We start from the raw sequence: 15,884 nt of genomic DNA, 5'->3' as shown, positions 1-15,884 counted from the left end.
TTCAGTACAGAGGTTTAGTGTCCCATGCTGGTCTAAATGCTGTTTCAGGTGAAAATTCAGAAGAGGAAGACCGAATACACGTAATCTTTTGGCATGAAAATGGTCAAATTTAAAGATACTGAATATTGGCACAGAATATCTATCACCTGCCTCAATCCAAAAACATCAGTATTAGTATTGGCCTTCAGAAACCCATATCAGTAAAACCCTACTATATATACAGTATATATCCAAGTGTTTTAGCTGAAGGGCTGTAATTTTTGATTGTATTAGTGGGCACCAGTTATTGAAAGTGAGCTTGACAAAACCATTTCAGTTTACTGAAAGTAGAAGCCTCCACAGGTGGAGGAAGGGATGTGAAACCTCTCATGGCCGTCAAAAAAAGATTAAAGGGATGACTTGAGTACAAAGCTTGGTTATCTTTTCAGTATCCATAACAAAGACTGACTGCCTTTTGAATGCATTTCCTACTTTGATTTCTGTAAATTAAGAACCTATGTTTGAATTTTTATTACTTGACTTAGCCATCAGCGTTACTTCCAAGACCTCATAAAAATGTTGCACATTTGGCTCTTTAAAAAAACATTGTCATCTGAGCATGAGTTATGTGAAGAACCTTCATGTTGGCATGAATTAATAGACATGGTATGACATTAAGTTTGAATGTTTGCTCATATTTAAATCAGAATCAATTGCATCTGAAGTTTTTAGTCTTTTGTAAAGTATAATGTGCTTGTTTTCCATTCTGTTGCTCAGCTATCAAAACTAGGATAACCTTGAAAACCACTGAACAAACAACAGTCTAAAAAATCCCAATGTAGAATATGAGAGACTACATAAAATGACAACACAAAGAGCACTGTCTTTTTGTTTATTGCACAAATCGTACATATTTCCAACTGAACCTGTAGAACGCAATATTAGGCAGTGGTGGGAAAAAATTGTTCATCAAAAGCTGTAATATGTATACAAGAACGAAAAATAGCCAGTGGGAAAATCTGGATATGACTGTCTCTTTAAACAATAGATTAAGATCTAAAAAGGAGATACTGTCTTTTGAACAAGAGAGGGAACCAAAACTCTATTAATAGTCCTACTGACTGCAGTCCTGTTCCGTAACAGAGGGATGTCATTCATAGGAAAGGAAAAAATGAAGAAAATGATGTCTCAAGTCAACTTTTTCTCTTGATTTTAAAAGTACTTTTGTCCTCATATAGAATATAAACCTCTGCATCAATACCAATCAAATGCTTTGACATCTTATTTCTTTTTTTTTTTGGAAGTCAAACATCATTTGCTAAAGTTGAGTTTTTTTTTTCTTTACAGTTTTAATATATATTTATATATGTACATATAAATTCAACTAACTAGAGTTCTCATAGAAAATGAGAAAAGCTGGACTTTATCGCTCTCACACAACAAACGACTGGCAAGCATATTGACCCCGCCCCTCATCCTCCTTTGAGCCGCCATTAATACAACACAGATAGAAGAGGCCTCACTAATGGTATGCTGGCCGCAAACAACAGACCTGGGTCAAAAGCCTATTTGAAATCCAGTGAATTATCATCCGGTAATTGATTCAACACTTAATCTAGCGATAAGGAACCACGTAAATGAGTGCATAACCAGCCCTTAATACTCTCAATCGGCTCACAGGCAGTGTTTCAAATACAAATTGACCCAGGTCGGTTAGTCCTATTCTGACAGACACAATTGGCTCCAAAAACCCCTCAAGTCCCCAACAAGAGCCCAAGAACAGTCCTGATATTTTACACTGAACACTTTGCGTCTCTGCGTTTTCATCTCCGAAACGGCTGAACAGGAGGTTCCTGTCACGGCTGGGTGTCAGGATGGAGAGCGAGGGAGGAGGAAGAAGGGGGAAACGCTGGTGGAAGCAAAAGGAAAGCTCTCTCCTTCCCTTGGCTGGAGCTCAGTCAAGAAACATCTGCAAGTGCAAAATACCCCCCCACTCAAAAAATTTGATTTTCTCAACTTCACTGTCTTTTTTTTTTTCTCCCAATGGGAGACACAAGCAACGTACAAGACAACAGATTATTCAGCCCCTCCCCTCAGTCACACAAATGCACATTTTGTCTGTGTGTCAAACTACACCATCCCTGATTCAAAGTGCACTCGGTAGAGAGGGGGAGGGTGACGGAAAGAGCGGGGTGGGAGGATGGGATGGGTTTAGCTGGAGCAGCTGAGGGCAGCATGTAGGGTGAAGCAGCATGTAGACACCTAGCAGTCCTCAGAGAGAAAAAAAATGTGACAAACACAACTACTTGCTGATGCTCAGGGCCAAATCTGGAAAAGGAGATCGGGGCAATACAGAGGGGAAAACAGTGAGGGGCAAGTGTGGGGTTTCCCCCTGAAAGTTCAAATCTAATAAGGAAGTCACATTGAGGGGATGATTTAAGGATGAGATTCTAAGCCCTTCCTCCCTGCTGAACCCCTCTTAATCAGCACAGAAAAGTAGAAGAAGAGTGTTACTAAGAGAGGAGGGATTGTGTGCTGGTGAAGTATAGCTTACTATAGGGTGCCTAAGTGGAGGAGCTTGTTGCCATACATGCACAGTACATTGTTCTGGGGCTAGGCAGAGCATTATAGATATGTATGGACAAACAGGGGCCTCCAAGTGGTTTATAGGGATGTAAGCACTCATCAGACCACTTCATACAATTGTCAAAATCAGGATTCTGGAAGTGTGTAAGCTGTCTGTAGCCACCATTTGCGCACTCTTGTCTGGTGGGAAACCAGGTGTAAGCATCTGTCACTCTCCCTCAACAGCTAAATAAATGTATTTTTTATATTTATGTGTGTATAAAACCATGTCTGTTGTCTGTCAGTGTTTATGAGTGTGCCAGTGTGTCAATAGTGCTTGCCTATGTGCATCAATTCTAGGGCAATAAAGGGTGTGTGTGTTTGTGTGTATGTATGTATGTATGTATGTATGTATGTATGTATGTATGTATGTATGTATGTATGTATGTGTGTGTGTGTGGCTCAGGAGGACATGCACTGGACGTGGTCTGGACCGCCGTCCTCTTCGTCGGAGGAATCTGGAGAGCTCCAAGACTCGTCTGTGTCTCCCTCTCCACCCTCACGACGGGCCTGGACAGAGAGACAGAGGAGAGGAGAAGCGCAATTTTCAATCACTTAATCAATAATGCATGTATGTTGAGTGAGTTTATCGACTCTAGCGTTACACCATAAATTTCTGTTGCAAGTTTGATTCATTGACAGAATGTTTTCATCACAAAAACCAAGCAAAAAACAGGGCCAAACAATATTTTAGTTTATGCATGCATAATCAGTGCATAAGTGGAATAAATCCATTACATGCAACCCCTTGAATCACAATGTAATGCACCTGCAACACAATGATGTAGCAGTAGCTGATTCTCTCATTTGAAATGAATGAACCTCCATCAGAGACAGACACATTAAACACAATGTGTGTTTTCCCAGCCTTAGACCAACTGCATCCTACATGCTAATATATTTCCTTTTTACATAATGAGGGCCATACTGGAAATAAGTCTCTAGTGTTACTGTGTGATTTCATATATGACACATGTGTTTTAACTCTTGAATAAATCAAATGAAAAGATACCTTTACCAGCGAGCAAAGCCATTATACTTCAGAATCCACTGTTCTTACATTGAAGAGAAAAATCCCATTTAGCAACTGAAATGTGTATTTTTTCTGCCTGGCTCGTAGTTATTTACCTAGCGTTTTTTCTATTATACATGCATATTCTGGAGAAACGCATATATTTTTCATGTGGTGTCTGGGCACTGTGGCTTTTACCCTTGTGCTCTTTGCAACTGACTGTTTGTTGAGTTCACTTATTCTACTGTTGCACTCATTGTAAGTTGCTCTGAATAAAAACATCAACTAAATACCTAAAATGTGAAATGTAATTGAATGGTGTTTTCCCCCGAAAGCTTCTTCCTATGGGTATAACCCCTGCAGTACTGTGTGGAAGCTCACCCTCTGGGGCCGTCTGTTCCTCATGTGTCTCATCAGGAACCACAGCAGTTGGGTGTCGTACTGGTCGCCGTGGCGCACGCTGTCCTCGTCGCGCTCCCGCTTGTTTTTCTTCATCACCTTGGCAAACACGACAAAATCACCATGATGGCGTCTCACAATAGTTTTCAATAAATCGCAGGTGTGAATGTGTGGAACTGTGTGAATGTGAAGCAGGGTGCTGCTGCAAAAGGAGCGTGCATGCTCAGCCAACAGCCTGGATAAGTGAAGGCAAGATTCCCAGCATCGCCTTGATAGAAAATACAATTACCTTTCCATAACAACGTTGCTCCATCATTAATTAATCTAACTGATGCATTAATTAACAAATATTCCCATGTAAACATACTTGTCTTCACATCACACATGGGTGGTAATATGAACTCTATGTCTTAAAGCATTCAAGTTAGATTAGTTTCAAGACAAGACCTTCAAGACCTTATTATGCACATTTATGCAGCAAAATCTAATCAGATGATCTACTCTATAGGAGGTACCTGTGATGTAAGTATGAAGTTTCTATCGTGTAATGTTCTTGGAGTTACTGTGTTCACAAAAATGTGTTTACACACAGACAAACACACACAGACCGTGTCATGACGACATTATGTCTCGCATGACATGTACCATGGTGGTGGGCCATAAAGCGTCCCACCACCATGTTTGTTAATGTTGTTTTCAGCTCAGAAAAGTTCTAAAGGGGTTAACTGTCTGGTTTACACTACAGTTGGTCTTGTTGTGGAGAAGTGGCCATACAATGTTTAAAAACAGCTGAAAACCAACACACCAAAACAAGTTGTAAAATATATTCTGGTACATTCATGTAAAGTGACTAATTTGAAAGATTCCCTGGTATTCCCGTATTTCCCTGCAGAATTGATCAAATTCCCTGCCTTTCCCAGTCTGCAGTACACCTTTTAAAAACCCTTGATATTCCAGTAATTCCACAAAGTTGAAATATAAAAAAATATATATAGTACACCTCAGAGAGAAGTATAAAGGCATTCAAGAAGGAGCAGATTTCAAATCTCACTACAAACAGCATTTTGTAAGTATATTTGTGCCACGCAGGAGACCAGTCACAATCCTCTCTGTCCTTAGTTTTTTGCACACAGTCTAGTTCTGGAAATTTTCCATGTATTTGTGTGAACAGTAGGAGTACAGAAACTTCAAATGGAGTGTATGACTGAATAGAATAGAATAGAATACCTCTTTCAGGTCCTTGAGTCCTGTGGGGTTCTCAGCAGTGGGGGCCCACAGTTTGACGTCGTGGTCCAGGCCGCTGGTGGCCATACCAGGCAGATGGGGATGAGGCTCCAGACAGTTCACCTGCACAAGAAAACAAGTTGAGGGTAGAGAGTGAGTGACTGAGGTGAAATTATGTAGATAACAGGAGATTTTACAGTGAATATTCTTGGGCTGAATGCCCAAAAAAACGATCTCTACTACTAGAGAAAACAACAAACATTTTAATTTACTTCAATTTCACCCAAGGGGCACATAGACCAAGAAATAGTGTGTTTAATCACAAAGTAAATAAACGAAATGACTGTTTATGCTGCAACTGTCAGCAGAACAAAAACTAGGACCACAATGAGAACAAACCAAATACTGCCCCCAACCACCACTGCAACAAAGCAGTCTAATTACAGAGGAAACGCTAACGACCACTAATGTGCCTGTACAGCCTTTCAAATTTCCTGAGTCATATCCAAGCCTAAGGATAACACACTCTATTCTCTTTCACTCACCACTCCTCCTCTGTCTCCCTCCATGAACTGGACGATGCGAGCAGAGTATTTGTCCCACAGGTAGATGTGTCCGCAGTCGCTGCCACTGACCACAAACTCACTGCACGGCCCGTAGAAGTTCACCCCCTTCACTGTGAGAGAGACAATGGAAGACGATTATACAGAGTGAGAGAATTTTTTTCATGGTTATGTTCAATGGAAACAATGCAATATGCACATTCCCCAAAACACAGAGTATGACATTTAGTGCTCAGACTACCGTGTGTTACAAGCTGAACTTATTTCAATGTTTAGATAAAAGGGTGCTGCATTTCCAATGGGGTTTCACTAGTCAAATGTTAGGAGCAGGGGTAATGACAAACCATCAGCCAAATTCTTCTGAAATTGTCCTGTGGTTGGTAAGTTTGTCAGCTGTACTAGCAAATTTCATAGGTAACCAGCCGCTGTCCGGCAGTTCTTTTCTGTTCTCAGGAACAGACTGGTTGATTAAGCAGTAAGCGGTGGGTGGATTTTGAAAACCACAAGACACTGGCACTGGCTGGTAGATGAAAAAGTCAGTTTCCTGCCCTGCTGCCCTGCTTCTACCATCTGTGATTTGGCTGTGGTGTATGTACCTAAAGCTTTGTGTGGCGTATAGAACTAAAGCTTTGAAAAACAAAACTTACACTGGTTTATCATTGTAATACATTAATGCTGTAATTGTAATTTTCTGGTGGTTCTTCTGCATCAAAATAATTACAATAGCAATCCAATCTAATAGCAATCAAGATGGATTGTGTGCCATAGTGGTATCAAGCACGCACACACGCACACACACAGACACACACACACACACACACCATCCCCCCACCTGTGGCATTATTGCGGTGTCCCTTATATCTCCTGCGATAGTCAGCCCCATCACTGTGGCTGGAGTCAAACAGGTAGATGTCCTCATCATTGTAACTGGCCAGGAGCTCTGGGCAGACAAAGAAACGCTTACTGATGCTTGTTGAGGATGAATAATAGCCAGACCGAGGTCAAACAGTCAATTGTTTTGTTTGCTTTAATACTTGGTGTACCAGAAAGGTGGGTTTTTATCACATACAGATGATTCAGATAAGTTCAGCTAGGTTGTGAATCTTACAACCTCACTAAAATGACTTGAATAAATAAAATTCCTGCAAATAAATAAACATAAATAAATTCCTATGACTGGCTAAAGTTTCTGGCACTAAACCTGACCCATCTGGCGCTCTGGGCAGATAAGGGCAAACACTATGAATTATTTGCAAACCCATGTCTGGTATTCACTGAGAGCAGACCTGAGTCTATTTGTGAGCCATTGATATTGCATGGTGGTTGCATCAGGAGGGCTAGTTTTGGCACTTTTGAGATAATAACATTAGTTGACAACTCCATGAAAAACATTGGAAAAAGTAGTGTAATCATTTTCAATTAAGCTGTCTAAAACCTGTTTCTTACAAAGTGAATAGTTAAATAAGGACACAGTCTAATCAAATTGAATTCAAATAAATAGTAATAATTGGTACACTCAAGTCTAATCCATGTTAAAAGGGAGGTTTGCTTTGCTGGGGATGAAACCATGCAATAGGCAATTAAAATATTTCTGTACACCCTGCATGCAGGTCAATCCATTTATTTCCTTAAGCTATACATATCAGGATATTTTGATATGCGTCACAATATGTTTCAAAAGTTGACCTTATTAAACACAAGTCAAAGAATAACTTAACCAAGACCATCAGGATTGGTCAAAGTATGAATGATAAACCTGAATTTCAAAAGACTTCCAGTCATGAATAAAAGTAAAAGTAAAACTCAAACAGGGCTCTGAAGTACAACCAGACTATTAATCACTTGTTGTAGTTACATCTTTGGCTTGCTATTTTCTCGTGGCAGTCTAACTGCAGGTGTGACATTGTGGTTTCATAAAAAAAATTTGAGGGGTAACGAGGGTCAACCACCATGAGCAATCTACTGAAACTTTTATTTTCAACTGTTTTGATAGAGACCTTCCTAGGTAAAACATTACAGCATCTATTACCTCTTGCCAACTTTTGTTTTTCTTACGTCAGGCTAGTAGGAAAGTTGCGCAGCGACTTGTTGGGTAAAACCAGTGAATGTAAACGGCTATGGTGAAATGTATGAATGGAAAATATGCATATACATACAGGCTACTATGATATATCACTAAGTCCATAATCTCTCTGTGACGGCAAATTGTGACAAACTTGGATGTAAGATCACCATATACCAAACCCCCTGCAGGAAAGCTAAGAGTGAATGTGTTTATAGGGGTACCGGTGTTTTTACCTGTGCCGTCGTGACTGTACACCAGGCAGGTTATGTTGGTTTTGGACTCACTGGACACCAGATGAGATGGACAAAACTTTTTCAGCACACCATTGTTATCGTTCTCATTAATCTTCCTCTGGTCATAGATCCTAATGACAGTGAGAGGAAGAAAAGAAAGTAAAAAAAAAAGAGGAATGGCAGAATAAGATCTAAGAGATGTGGCACTTATTAAGGAAAAATATCAAATATTTTCATAGTATTCCATTTGCATTAATCAGAGCATAATCAGCTTCAGAAATGCAACCTGGGTCTTACCTGACATACTGATCTCTCCCTCCCACAGCAAAGTGGTGTGTGTTGGCCGGGTTGACGAAGATGGTGTACAGCCCGACTTTTTTATCTCCCTCCTTCACAACCACCAGTTTACTGCCACATGGAGGTCACAAGAGAACACAATGGAAACCAGGTTTTAGCTGATATAATCACTTAAAAAAAAAAAACTATGGACGGAGTCTTTGTGTGTCTGGGTTAGGGTCATTTCACTTTCAATTCAGCATTTAAATTGAGGTCACGGTCAGCTGCAGAACGGGTTTGCCGACCCCAGTCCCCCTTGAACCTGGTTCTCCTGGTGGAACCGTGGTCCCCCTACTCACTACACCATCCTGCTGCCCGTTGTCAATTATTTATTTTATAGATCTGATACAAGAAGTTTTTAATTGTCTGTCAGTGTTTGAATTTTGGACCTACTTCCTGAGGTGACTGAACTAAAATTTAATTAACTCCAACCCTGGTGTGTTATCACTCACTTGGCGGGTCTGTCTAGACGCAAGTCAATACCAAACACCACAGCATCCTCTCCAGCTGATAGAAAGGAGCAAGGGGAGTCTGGCTCCAGGGCCAGCTGAAATACGAACACACACAAACACACTCAGGCGAGAGACAGAGTACTTCATCATCTGGCTATCAGAGTCCTGCAGCAAAACACTGTATATCATCTGTACCACAGCTGCAATTTATGGCATAAACTCCCTCAGACTCAGTCACACTCACCTTATGTGCTGCCCCTTTATGCTGTGCTACCCTCTTGGTGTTCTTGCAGCGCTGGGTGGCAGAGAGCTCGGCCACTCTGATTTGTCCGTCTCGAGCACACATGGCCAAGGTGGAGTCTCCACTGTGGGGCAGGAACTTAGCCTGAGGCAGACAGAAGGCAGGCAAAAGACTTTCACTTTGCATTCCTAAGCGCAATTGTTCACTTTATCTGTGTTGCAAAGGTTTTATGGAAATGATTCAAGAAGAAAATCTCTTGATCATTTGCCTAAGCCTTGACTGAGATGAAATTACATCTGAGCTTTAATTCATCAATCCTCATCTTTTTTTTATTTATTTTTTTTTTATTATTTTTTATTAGAGACCGACATGACAATGAACAGATGTAGTTACAGATGTTTAGTCTCTCGGTTTTTTTTTTCCCCCACCCCTCACATCAGGTTTCCCACCCATAATCCAAGCTACATGTATAGGAAATTCAAATTAAAGTAACTAAGAGCATAGCAACATATACATTGAGTTTCAATAGAACTATTAGATAAAAATAAATACGCTCAATTACACAAAATTGAATGGAGTTGGGTATACGGGAGGAGAGAAACCAAAACAAAAACAACAAAGAAATAAAAATAATAAAATAAAACAAAACAATAAGAACAAAAATTACAATAAAAATAAGACAAAGCTCTGGATTGCATACTGCTTGATTTTATCATGATTATGTGCTCACGCCATGAGACCAGACCATGACCCTCACAACACTTAGACTGACAGAGGTGGCCAATTTTATAAGGGGGGAGGTCAATCCTCAACTTTTAAGCAAGATTCTTAAGTATTTTCATTACTCAGAGATGTGGTTGTTTTCTCCCCAGATCTCAGAATTTTAAGATACACAGGAATTCCTAAAGACACTTCAATTAATCTCTAATTTGACATTGCTCCTGCTATTTTTGTTGTCCTGAGTCCTATCCATGCATTATAATCTGCTTCCTCCCTTTGCCTCACCTGAAAGACATTGCTCTTGTGGCCGCTGTCGAACTCCAGCTCGGCGCGGCGAATGGCCCAGTCCCAGATCACCACTCGCAGGTCGTCGCTGCCCGAGGCCAGGCGCGTGCCTGAGGGGTTGAAGTGCAGTGTGTTGACGCAGCCCGTGTGCCTCTCCAGGCGGCCCTGGAGCTCCAGCCTCTGCACCAGGCCGCGGGCGCCGCACACACGCCTCACAAACTGGTGCGACTCCCTGCCGATCTCCCTGGAGCGCAGCGAGGGCACTGCCCGCCATGTGGGGCCGCGCAGGTCACGAAGCTCCGCTCCCAGCCAAGCCTCCATGGCCTGCTCATCCTCTTCCTCCTCTTCGTGGTCTTCTTCTTCCTCCTCATCCTCGTCCTCATCAGAGCTGGAGGAGTGGTTGGTGCCACCGCCAGGTCTGTTCCGCTTTCTAGCAGCCCTCTTCCCACCATCCTTTTCCTTTGCTCTCTCTTTTCTGCCTCCCTCACTCTCTCTTTCGCCGTCCTCAGTCAGGGAGTAGAGGCCGCTGCCATCCATGCTGTCTGTATCTTCTTCCTCCTCTCCCTCTCCGCCTGCCCCTGTCTATCTGGCATAGGCTTGTCTCCAGACGCCTCTCCTGCCTCTTTGGGAGCTACAGAAGTAGCGAAAGCCAGAGCCAAAGATTATAAGGTTTGGCAAAGCTGTCTCATCAGAAGAAACAATAAAGGGTGCACAATTTCTTTTTACAATGATAGAGCAGCATGTGCATAAATATGAAGTGTTTATTATTGGGGTTATCAAACTATAGCATAATGTGAGAAAGGAAAGAGAGGAACACCCACAATGTTAGGATTACCCAGTTAAGAAAACATGTAAACATTTATGAAATAGAGTAAAGCTCTTATCATAAGCAACAATGTGAGCAGCATAAGCTTCAAAGGCAATGAAAAAGAAAAGTGAAAGTGAGGTTACCAGCTTGGGAGGAAGCCTGTGTTTGTCCCTCTTTGCTTCCAGAGGCATCCCCCTCCCCGCGTCTGTCCTCTCCCGGTTCTTGATCTTCAGAGCCACCTAGTAAAACCACACAAATCTTCTGAATAACGGACAGGGCTAACGAGTAGAATAAAAGCGTACACAAGCATGGTCAGTATTAACGGCCAGTCACTTGCAAGGACTGCCTGATCCCGTACCGTTAAGCACACTGGATTTTCCGTCAGCCTCGGCCATTCCGTCTGCTTTGTCCTACCTCGACCCGAAGGAGAGCCTTTGAGTGTCACACACAAAAACAGGGATACTTCGGCTGTTAGTTAGCCACCTACTGCACTTGACAGGTGCTCGAGTCAAGAAACGACAACCTGTGTGCATAAATAAGCGGACATCTTTACATGCACTGGCTGAGCTGTGTCAACTAACGACGCCGCACAGTGCACAGTGGGACAAACCTGTTTATCCGAGCAGCTGTCAAACTAACGGACAGACTCATTTTACTGTCCAGCGCAGCGAGCAACAAAGCTATCAAAACCAACTCGCTTGCTGCCTAAGCTTACAGGCCTTGTTAATGCCTTATTTTGGTTTGAGATGTTTAGTAACAGTGCACTGTCCTCTGTAAATAACTGGTTGACTGCTCGATTACCTTACACTTCTATTAACGTTAGCTAACGCTGACTAGCACATATATACGACTAGCAAATCAACCCTGTCAGTGCTGGATAACTAGCAAACAGCTAACGTTAGTTGTCAACAAAGCGAGCGAGCAACTAGCATTGCTTGCAGTAACCTAGTAGCTAACTAGCATAGCTAGCGTTACCTCTTTTCGAAGGCCCGACGAGGCGTACTTCTTAGTTTAGTCCTAATCTTTATTGCAGATTTATTGTCTTCACCTCACTACTTAGCGGGTGAGCTAAGTGCCTCGAATAGAAAATATCTGAAGGAAAGCACACGACATTAGGGACGCGTGCATAAAGCTTTTTGGAAAAATAGACTATGAAGCAAGCTAGCTGCGTTTCCACAGGGGTGACTGCTCCGGTCTGTTTATGTTTTGACGGTTCAGCCTCTTTTTTCACCACTCCGTTTCCGGCGTGCACGCTTCGTTTTCTCTTTGTCCGGAAGTTTGCAGGTGAGATTGAGCAGAAATATACGGGCTGCTATCCACTGCTTATCGCCTAAACTTCATCTTTCCTACCCGTTACCTAAACTTAACCATCACCTTGAAGGGATAACCTTTTTTTTTTTTCAATTTTAATATGTTGTTTATCCTGCTCACACAGAGGAGGGGAGGTCACAAAGTGGAGAGGGTCCCTCAGGGAGAAACAGATACATATTATATTATTCACTACCAATTTCCTACCAGTTACCTTTTATACCTATTACACAAATTCCAAACAAAATTTAGCCCCACCTTACAGGAACTGCCTACATTCACATTTTGAATATGTGATCAATCTTGGCCAACCAGTTATCATAATGAGGAAATAAAAGGTTCTGTTTTCTTTTCAGTCGACCGCAAAATACACTGCCATTGCACATTTGCTGCTAATGGTACCCATTAGTTTCAATTGATAAGAGCATCAATGAGTCGTTTTTAAGGTAAGTGAGGGGCAAGTTGAGAAACCTTTCTACCACTGATCTATAATATATATGTGCCTACAGGTAAAATTTAAAATGTCAATGTAGGCTATCCCTTTAAAAAAAAACATAAAGTAGGCTAAGTATGGCGCCCTCTGTTGAAACCGGCTGTCAGCCTGCAGTCTGTTTTGATTTCCCTTCGCTGCAACATATTACAGAGATTTTTTTTCACCCTAGATTTGATGAACTGAAATGTTGATACAAACACTGGGCAGTAAATGCTAATCATGACTTCTACATGTATTTGATGGCTGTAAATGATTTGTAAATAAATCGGACCTGTATTTTGAGTTATGATGGTTTATGAAAGTTGAGAAAAAAAAAAAAGAATTTTCCATTTTCAAATCAAACACTCAAAGAACCTAATTTCTATACATCCAATCCCAATGCCTAATATTATGACATTATGGCATAATATGACATCAACACAGAGACAAGTTTATTTGATAAGTAATCATAAACAATAAATTGTGCCAAATAAGATTAAAAGCTAATAATTTAATAGATAGCAAGATTGTCTGATCCATGACAAAACAAATTTAAATAGACAAAAACAAACAAACGAACAAAAAACTGAATAATCATAAACGTCAGCATCCATCATTTTTGCTGATTGGCAACATTGGACCTGGGCATTGGGCTTTGGCCTGGGAAAGTGAGAAGAACTGGGCTGTAAGGATATCATTTTCTTTTTGTAATGAATCTGATTCATGTTATTACATCTTCGAAATCTTAGCCCTATAACCAGACCTGGGCCAAATAGCATTTCCAAATACTTGTAATGTTTCTTTTAACTGACCTTTACTGGTTTGTTTTTGGCCTGCACAGGTCACATGGGTTTGCTGCATAAGACAATACAATGATTGCCATAAAGTATGTTTATTTGACAGTCAATTTAGTGTATTTTCCTTCAATTGAAAACATACTTAAGTTGACACTACCCGAATTGTCCTAATTTGTTGAATGGAAGCCATCTGTGAGCAGATTAAAACAGTATAAAACAGTTAAGTATTATTTGCAGCTTGACCCAGGCCTACCTATTGTATTGCAGGTTTTCCTTCATAGATGACGTGCAGTAATAAACACTTAACCTACTTACTCTTGATACAGGCTGAAGTTCATGAACCTGATCAGTTTGCATGGGAAACATCTGGGCAACAAGATGGGATCCCACAGCTTCCTTCCTGTGTTTACGTCCTATAGCCCACCCTGCTTTAATGGCAGTGAAATCCCATCTTGTACCAGGGCGCTTCCAGCAGGATGTCACTGTCTCTGTCTCTGCTGTGGGCCATCTCTCCATTCTTTTATATCTGTTTATACTTGGGATTCTACAGAAACACAGGGATCTCAGCTTTCCAGCACACAACCCTCAAGACTGAGATTTAAGACCATAGTCACCGTTCAAAGCTGCTTAATCCACATGGAATGTCAGCTGAGAGTGGGAGCCTTGTGGGGGAGATAGATTACTGTTCAACACCTACAGCTTTTGCAGAATAAATTGGAATATATGTAAAAGATAAAAATGAAACATATATCCATTCTGTAGATTTGAGAACTGTAGCCTATGTGAAATTATACGTTTACTGGCTCATACTTGCAGCTTCCTGAAGACAAAAACCCCTGTCAAGTTAAAAAAGAAATACCCATATCTATTCTGTAGTCCATTTGAATAAAGCCATACTGACATTGGAATCTAATCAAATCTATCCATACATTTTTATAATCCCATTGACAGACTGTTTGACTCCTCCCTTACGAAAAAGAACTACAGTAGGCTAATATTTTTTTTTAGAAGGATACTAAAAAAAACTACAAGTCCCTATAGGAATATTATAGGAATAACATAGTGATACCTTGAGAGATAAAGTAAAATAATAAAAAAAAAAAAAAACATTAAATATGATGAGATCGCTATAATTCACTACTATATAGCCTACCAGAGATACACAATAAGTCTCTACAGGAATATTACAGTGATTTTTGATTGGGTATTAGGCTACAGCCCAATAAGTTAAGAGGAATGTAGGCCTATACAGTGATTTTTCGTTAGGGTTGTTATCTATCTCTGTGGAAACATTACAGAAGAAGGAAGAGGAAGTTAATGGTGAGAGGGGGTTTCACAGCAGCCAGCCCCGAGTGAAGAGCGCTCATAAGCTGCAGCAGCTCTCACGCTCCTCCAGTGGCGATGCTGGAGTCCGGAGAGACGGCGAGCGGACCGGCAGACTTTCTGCATCCTGTCAGAGGGCTCGGCTACAGCTTACCATGCTGTGCACAGGTCTAAAGTAGGGATAAAAGTAGTTTATTTTTTTTTAAACATTAGCCTGCTGTTTTCATCGTTGTCTGACACCATGGAGTACTGGAGGCAGTGCGCGCTGTGGCTGATCAGCTGCAACGTGCTTCCAGCGAACCACCGGGTGACTGCGGATACGGCGCAGGTGTTCGACTTGGCTCAAACCCTGCGGGACGGGGTGCTGCTGTGCCAGCTGCTGAACAACCTCAAACCTCACACCATCAACCTGAAGGAGATTAATCTCAGGCCACAGATGTCACAGGTAGCGGGACTTTTTATTGCGTTTCAAAGTAGCCTAATTGACTCCAATATGTAGGCTACAGCAGAGGAAATGCTTAATGCTAGAATACATTTTAGAAGTTTAACTTTATTTAACAGGGGCCACGTAGGCTACAATAAAAACATAAACCTCCAAAAAGTCTGATGCACTGTAGCCTACTGACATATAGCTAGACAGCTAATTTCAATCCCCAGATTACCAAAAATCCATTGAATATACATATAGCCTACACAACGACACATCTTCAAAAATAGTATGATAAACTACAACAAACAGTAGCCTACATTAAATTGCAAGGCTGTGTAGGCTATATAAAATCACAGACATTTACATTACATACTGCAAGTGAATTATATCCGTTCCATTAAAATTAATTTGAAATTGTGCACTTAAGGTGTGCATGATTAGTTTGTTTTTAACCATTTTTTCTTTAGCATCACTAAGAAACAGTGTAGCCTAGATCTGAAGTTTTGAAGTGACAAGGCATGGAGTTCCAGTTTTTAGTTATCTTTATGGAGAAAGCTGACTGAGCATGTTTTGGACCTTTGGGGAAAAACTGAGGACCTTGTGGAATGATGC

The 15,884-nt window shown here is 41.1% G+C and overlaps 2 protein-coding genes across 2 annotated transcripts in view; one reads left to right on the top strand and one right to left on the bottom strand.

The window, feature by feature from the left end:
- Window positions 1–863: 863 nt before the first annotated feature.
- On the bottom strand, window positions 864–12,128 carry dcaf8 (DDB1 and CUL4 associated factor 8). The gene is given in 14 exon segments (XM_071531382.1): window positions 864–3,114; window positions 3,998–4,114; window positions 5,243–5,362; window positions 5,785–5,915; window positions 6,635–6,742; window positions 8,101–8,231; window positions 8,398–8,508; window positions 8,889–8,983; window positions 9,133–9,273; window positions 10,135–10,700; window positions 10,703–10,765; window positions 11,086–11,181; window positions 11,301–11,374; window positions 11,918–12,128. Coding segments are annotated over 13 exon segments (1,824 nt in total). The 5' UTR covers window positions 11,338–11,374; window positions 11,918–12,128; the 3' UTR covers window positions 864–3,006.
- Window positions 12,129–14,936: 2,808 nt separating this feature from the next.
- The window catches only part of vav3b (vav 3 guanine nucleotide exchange factor b), a 44,558-nt gene continuing 43,610 nt past the window's right edge, over window positions 14,937–15,884 (top strand). The window contains exon 1 of the mRNA XM_071531383.1: window positions 14,937–15,287. Coding sequence (XP_071387484.1) covers window positions 15,084–15,287 — 204 coding nt within the window. The 5' untranslated portion in view covers window positions 14,937–15,083. The remainder of the gene's footprint in view (window positions 15,288–15,884) is intronic.

Source organism: Centroberyx affinis, unplaced genomic scaffold (assembly GCF_046629955.1).
Source record: "Centroberyx affinis isolate AG114_WGS23_722 - 3 ecotype Tasmania unplaced genomic scaffold, CSIRO-AGI_Caff_v1 ptg002072l_1, whole genome shotgun sequence".
NCBI classification, from domain to species: domain Eukaryota; kingdom Metazoa; phylum Chordata; class Actinopteri; order Beryciformes; family Berycidae; genus Centroberyx; species Centroberyx affinis.
This window is presented reverse-complemented; position numbering and strand designations above follow the sequence as displayed.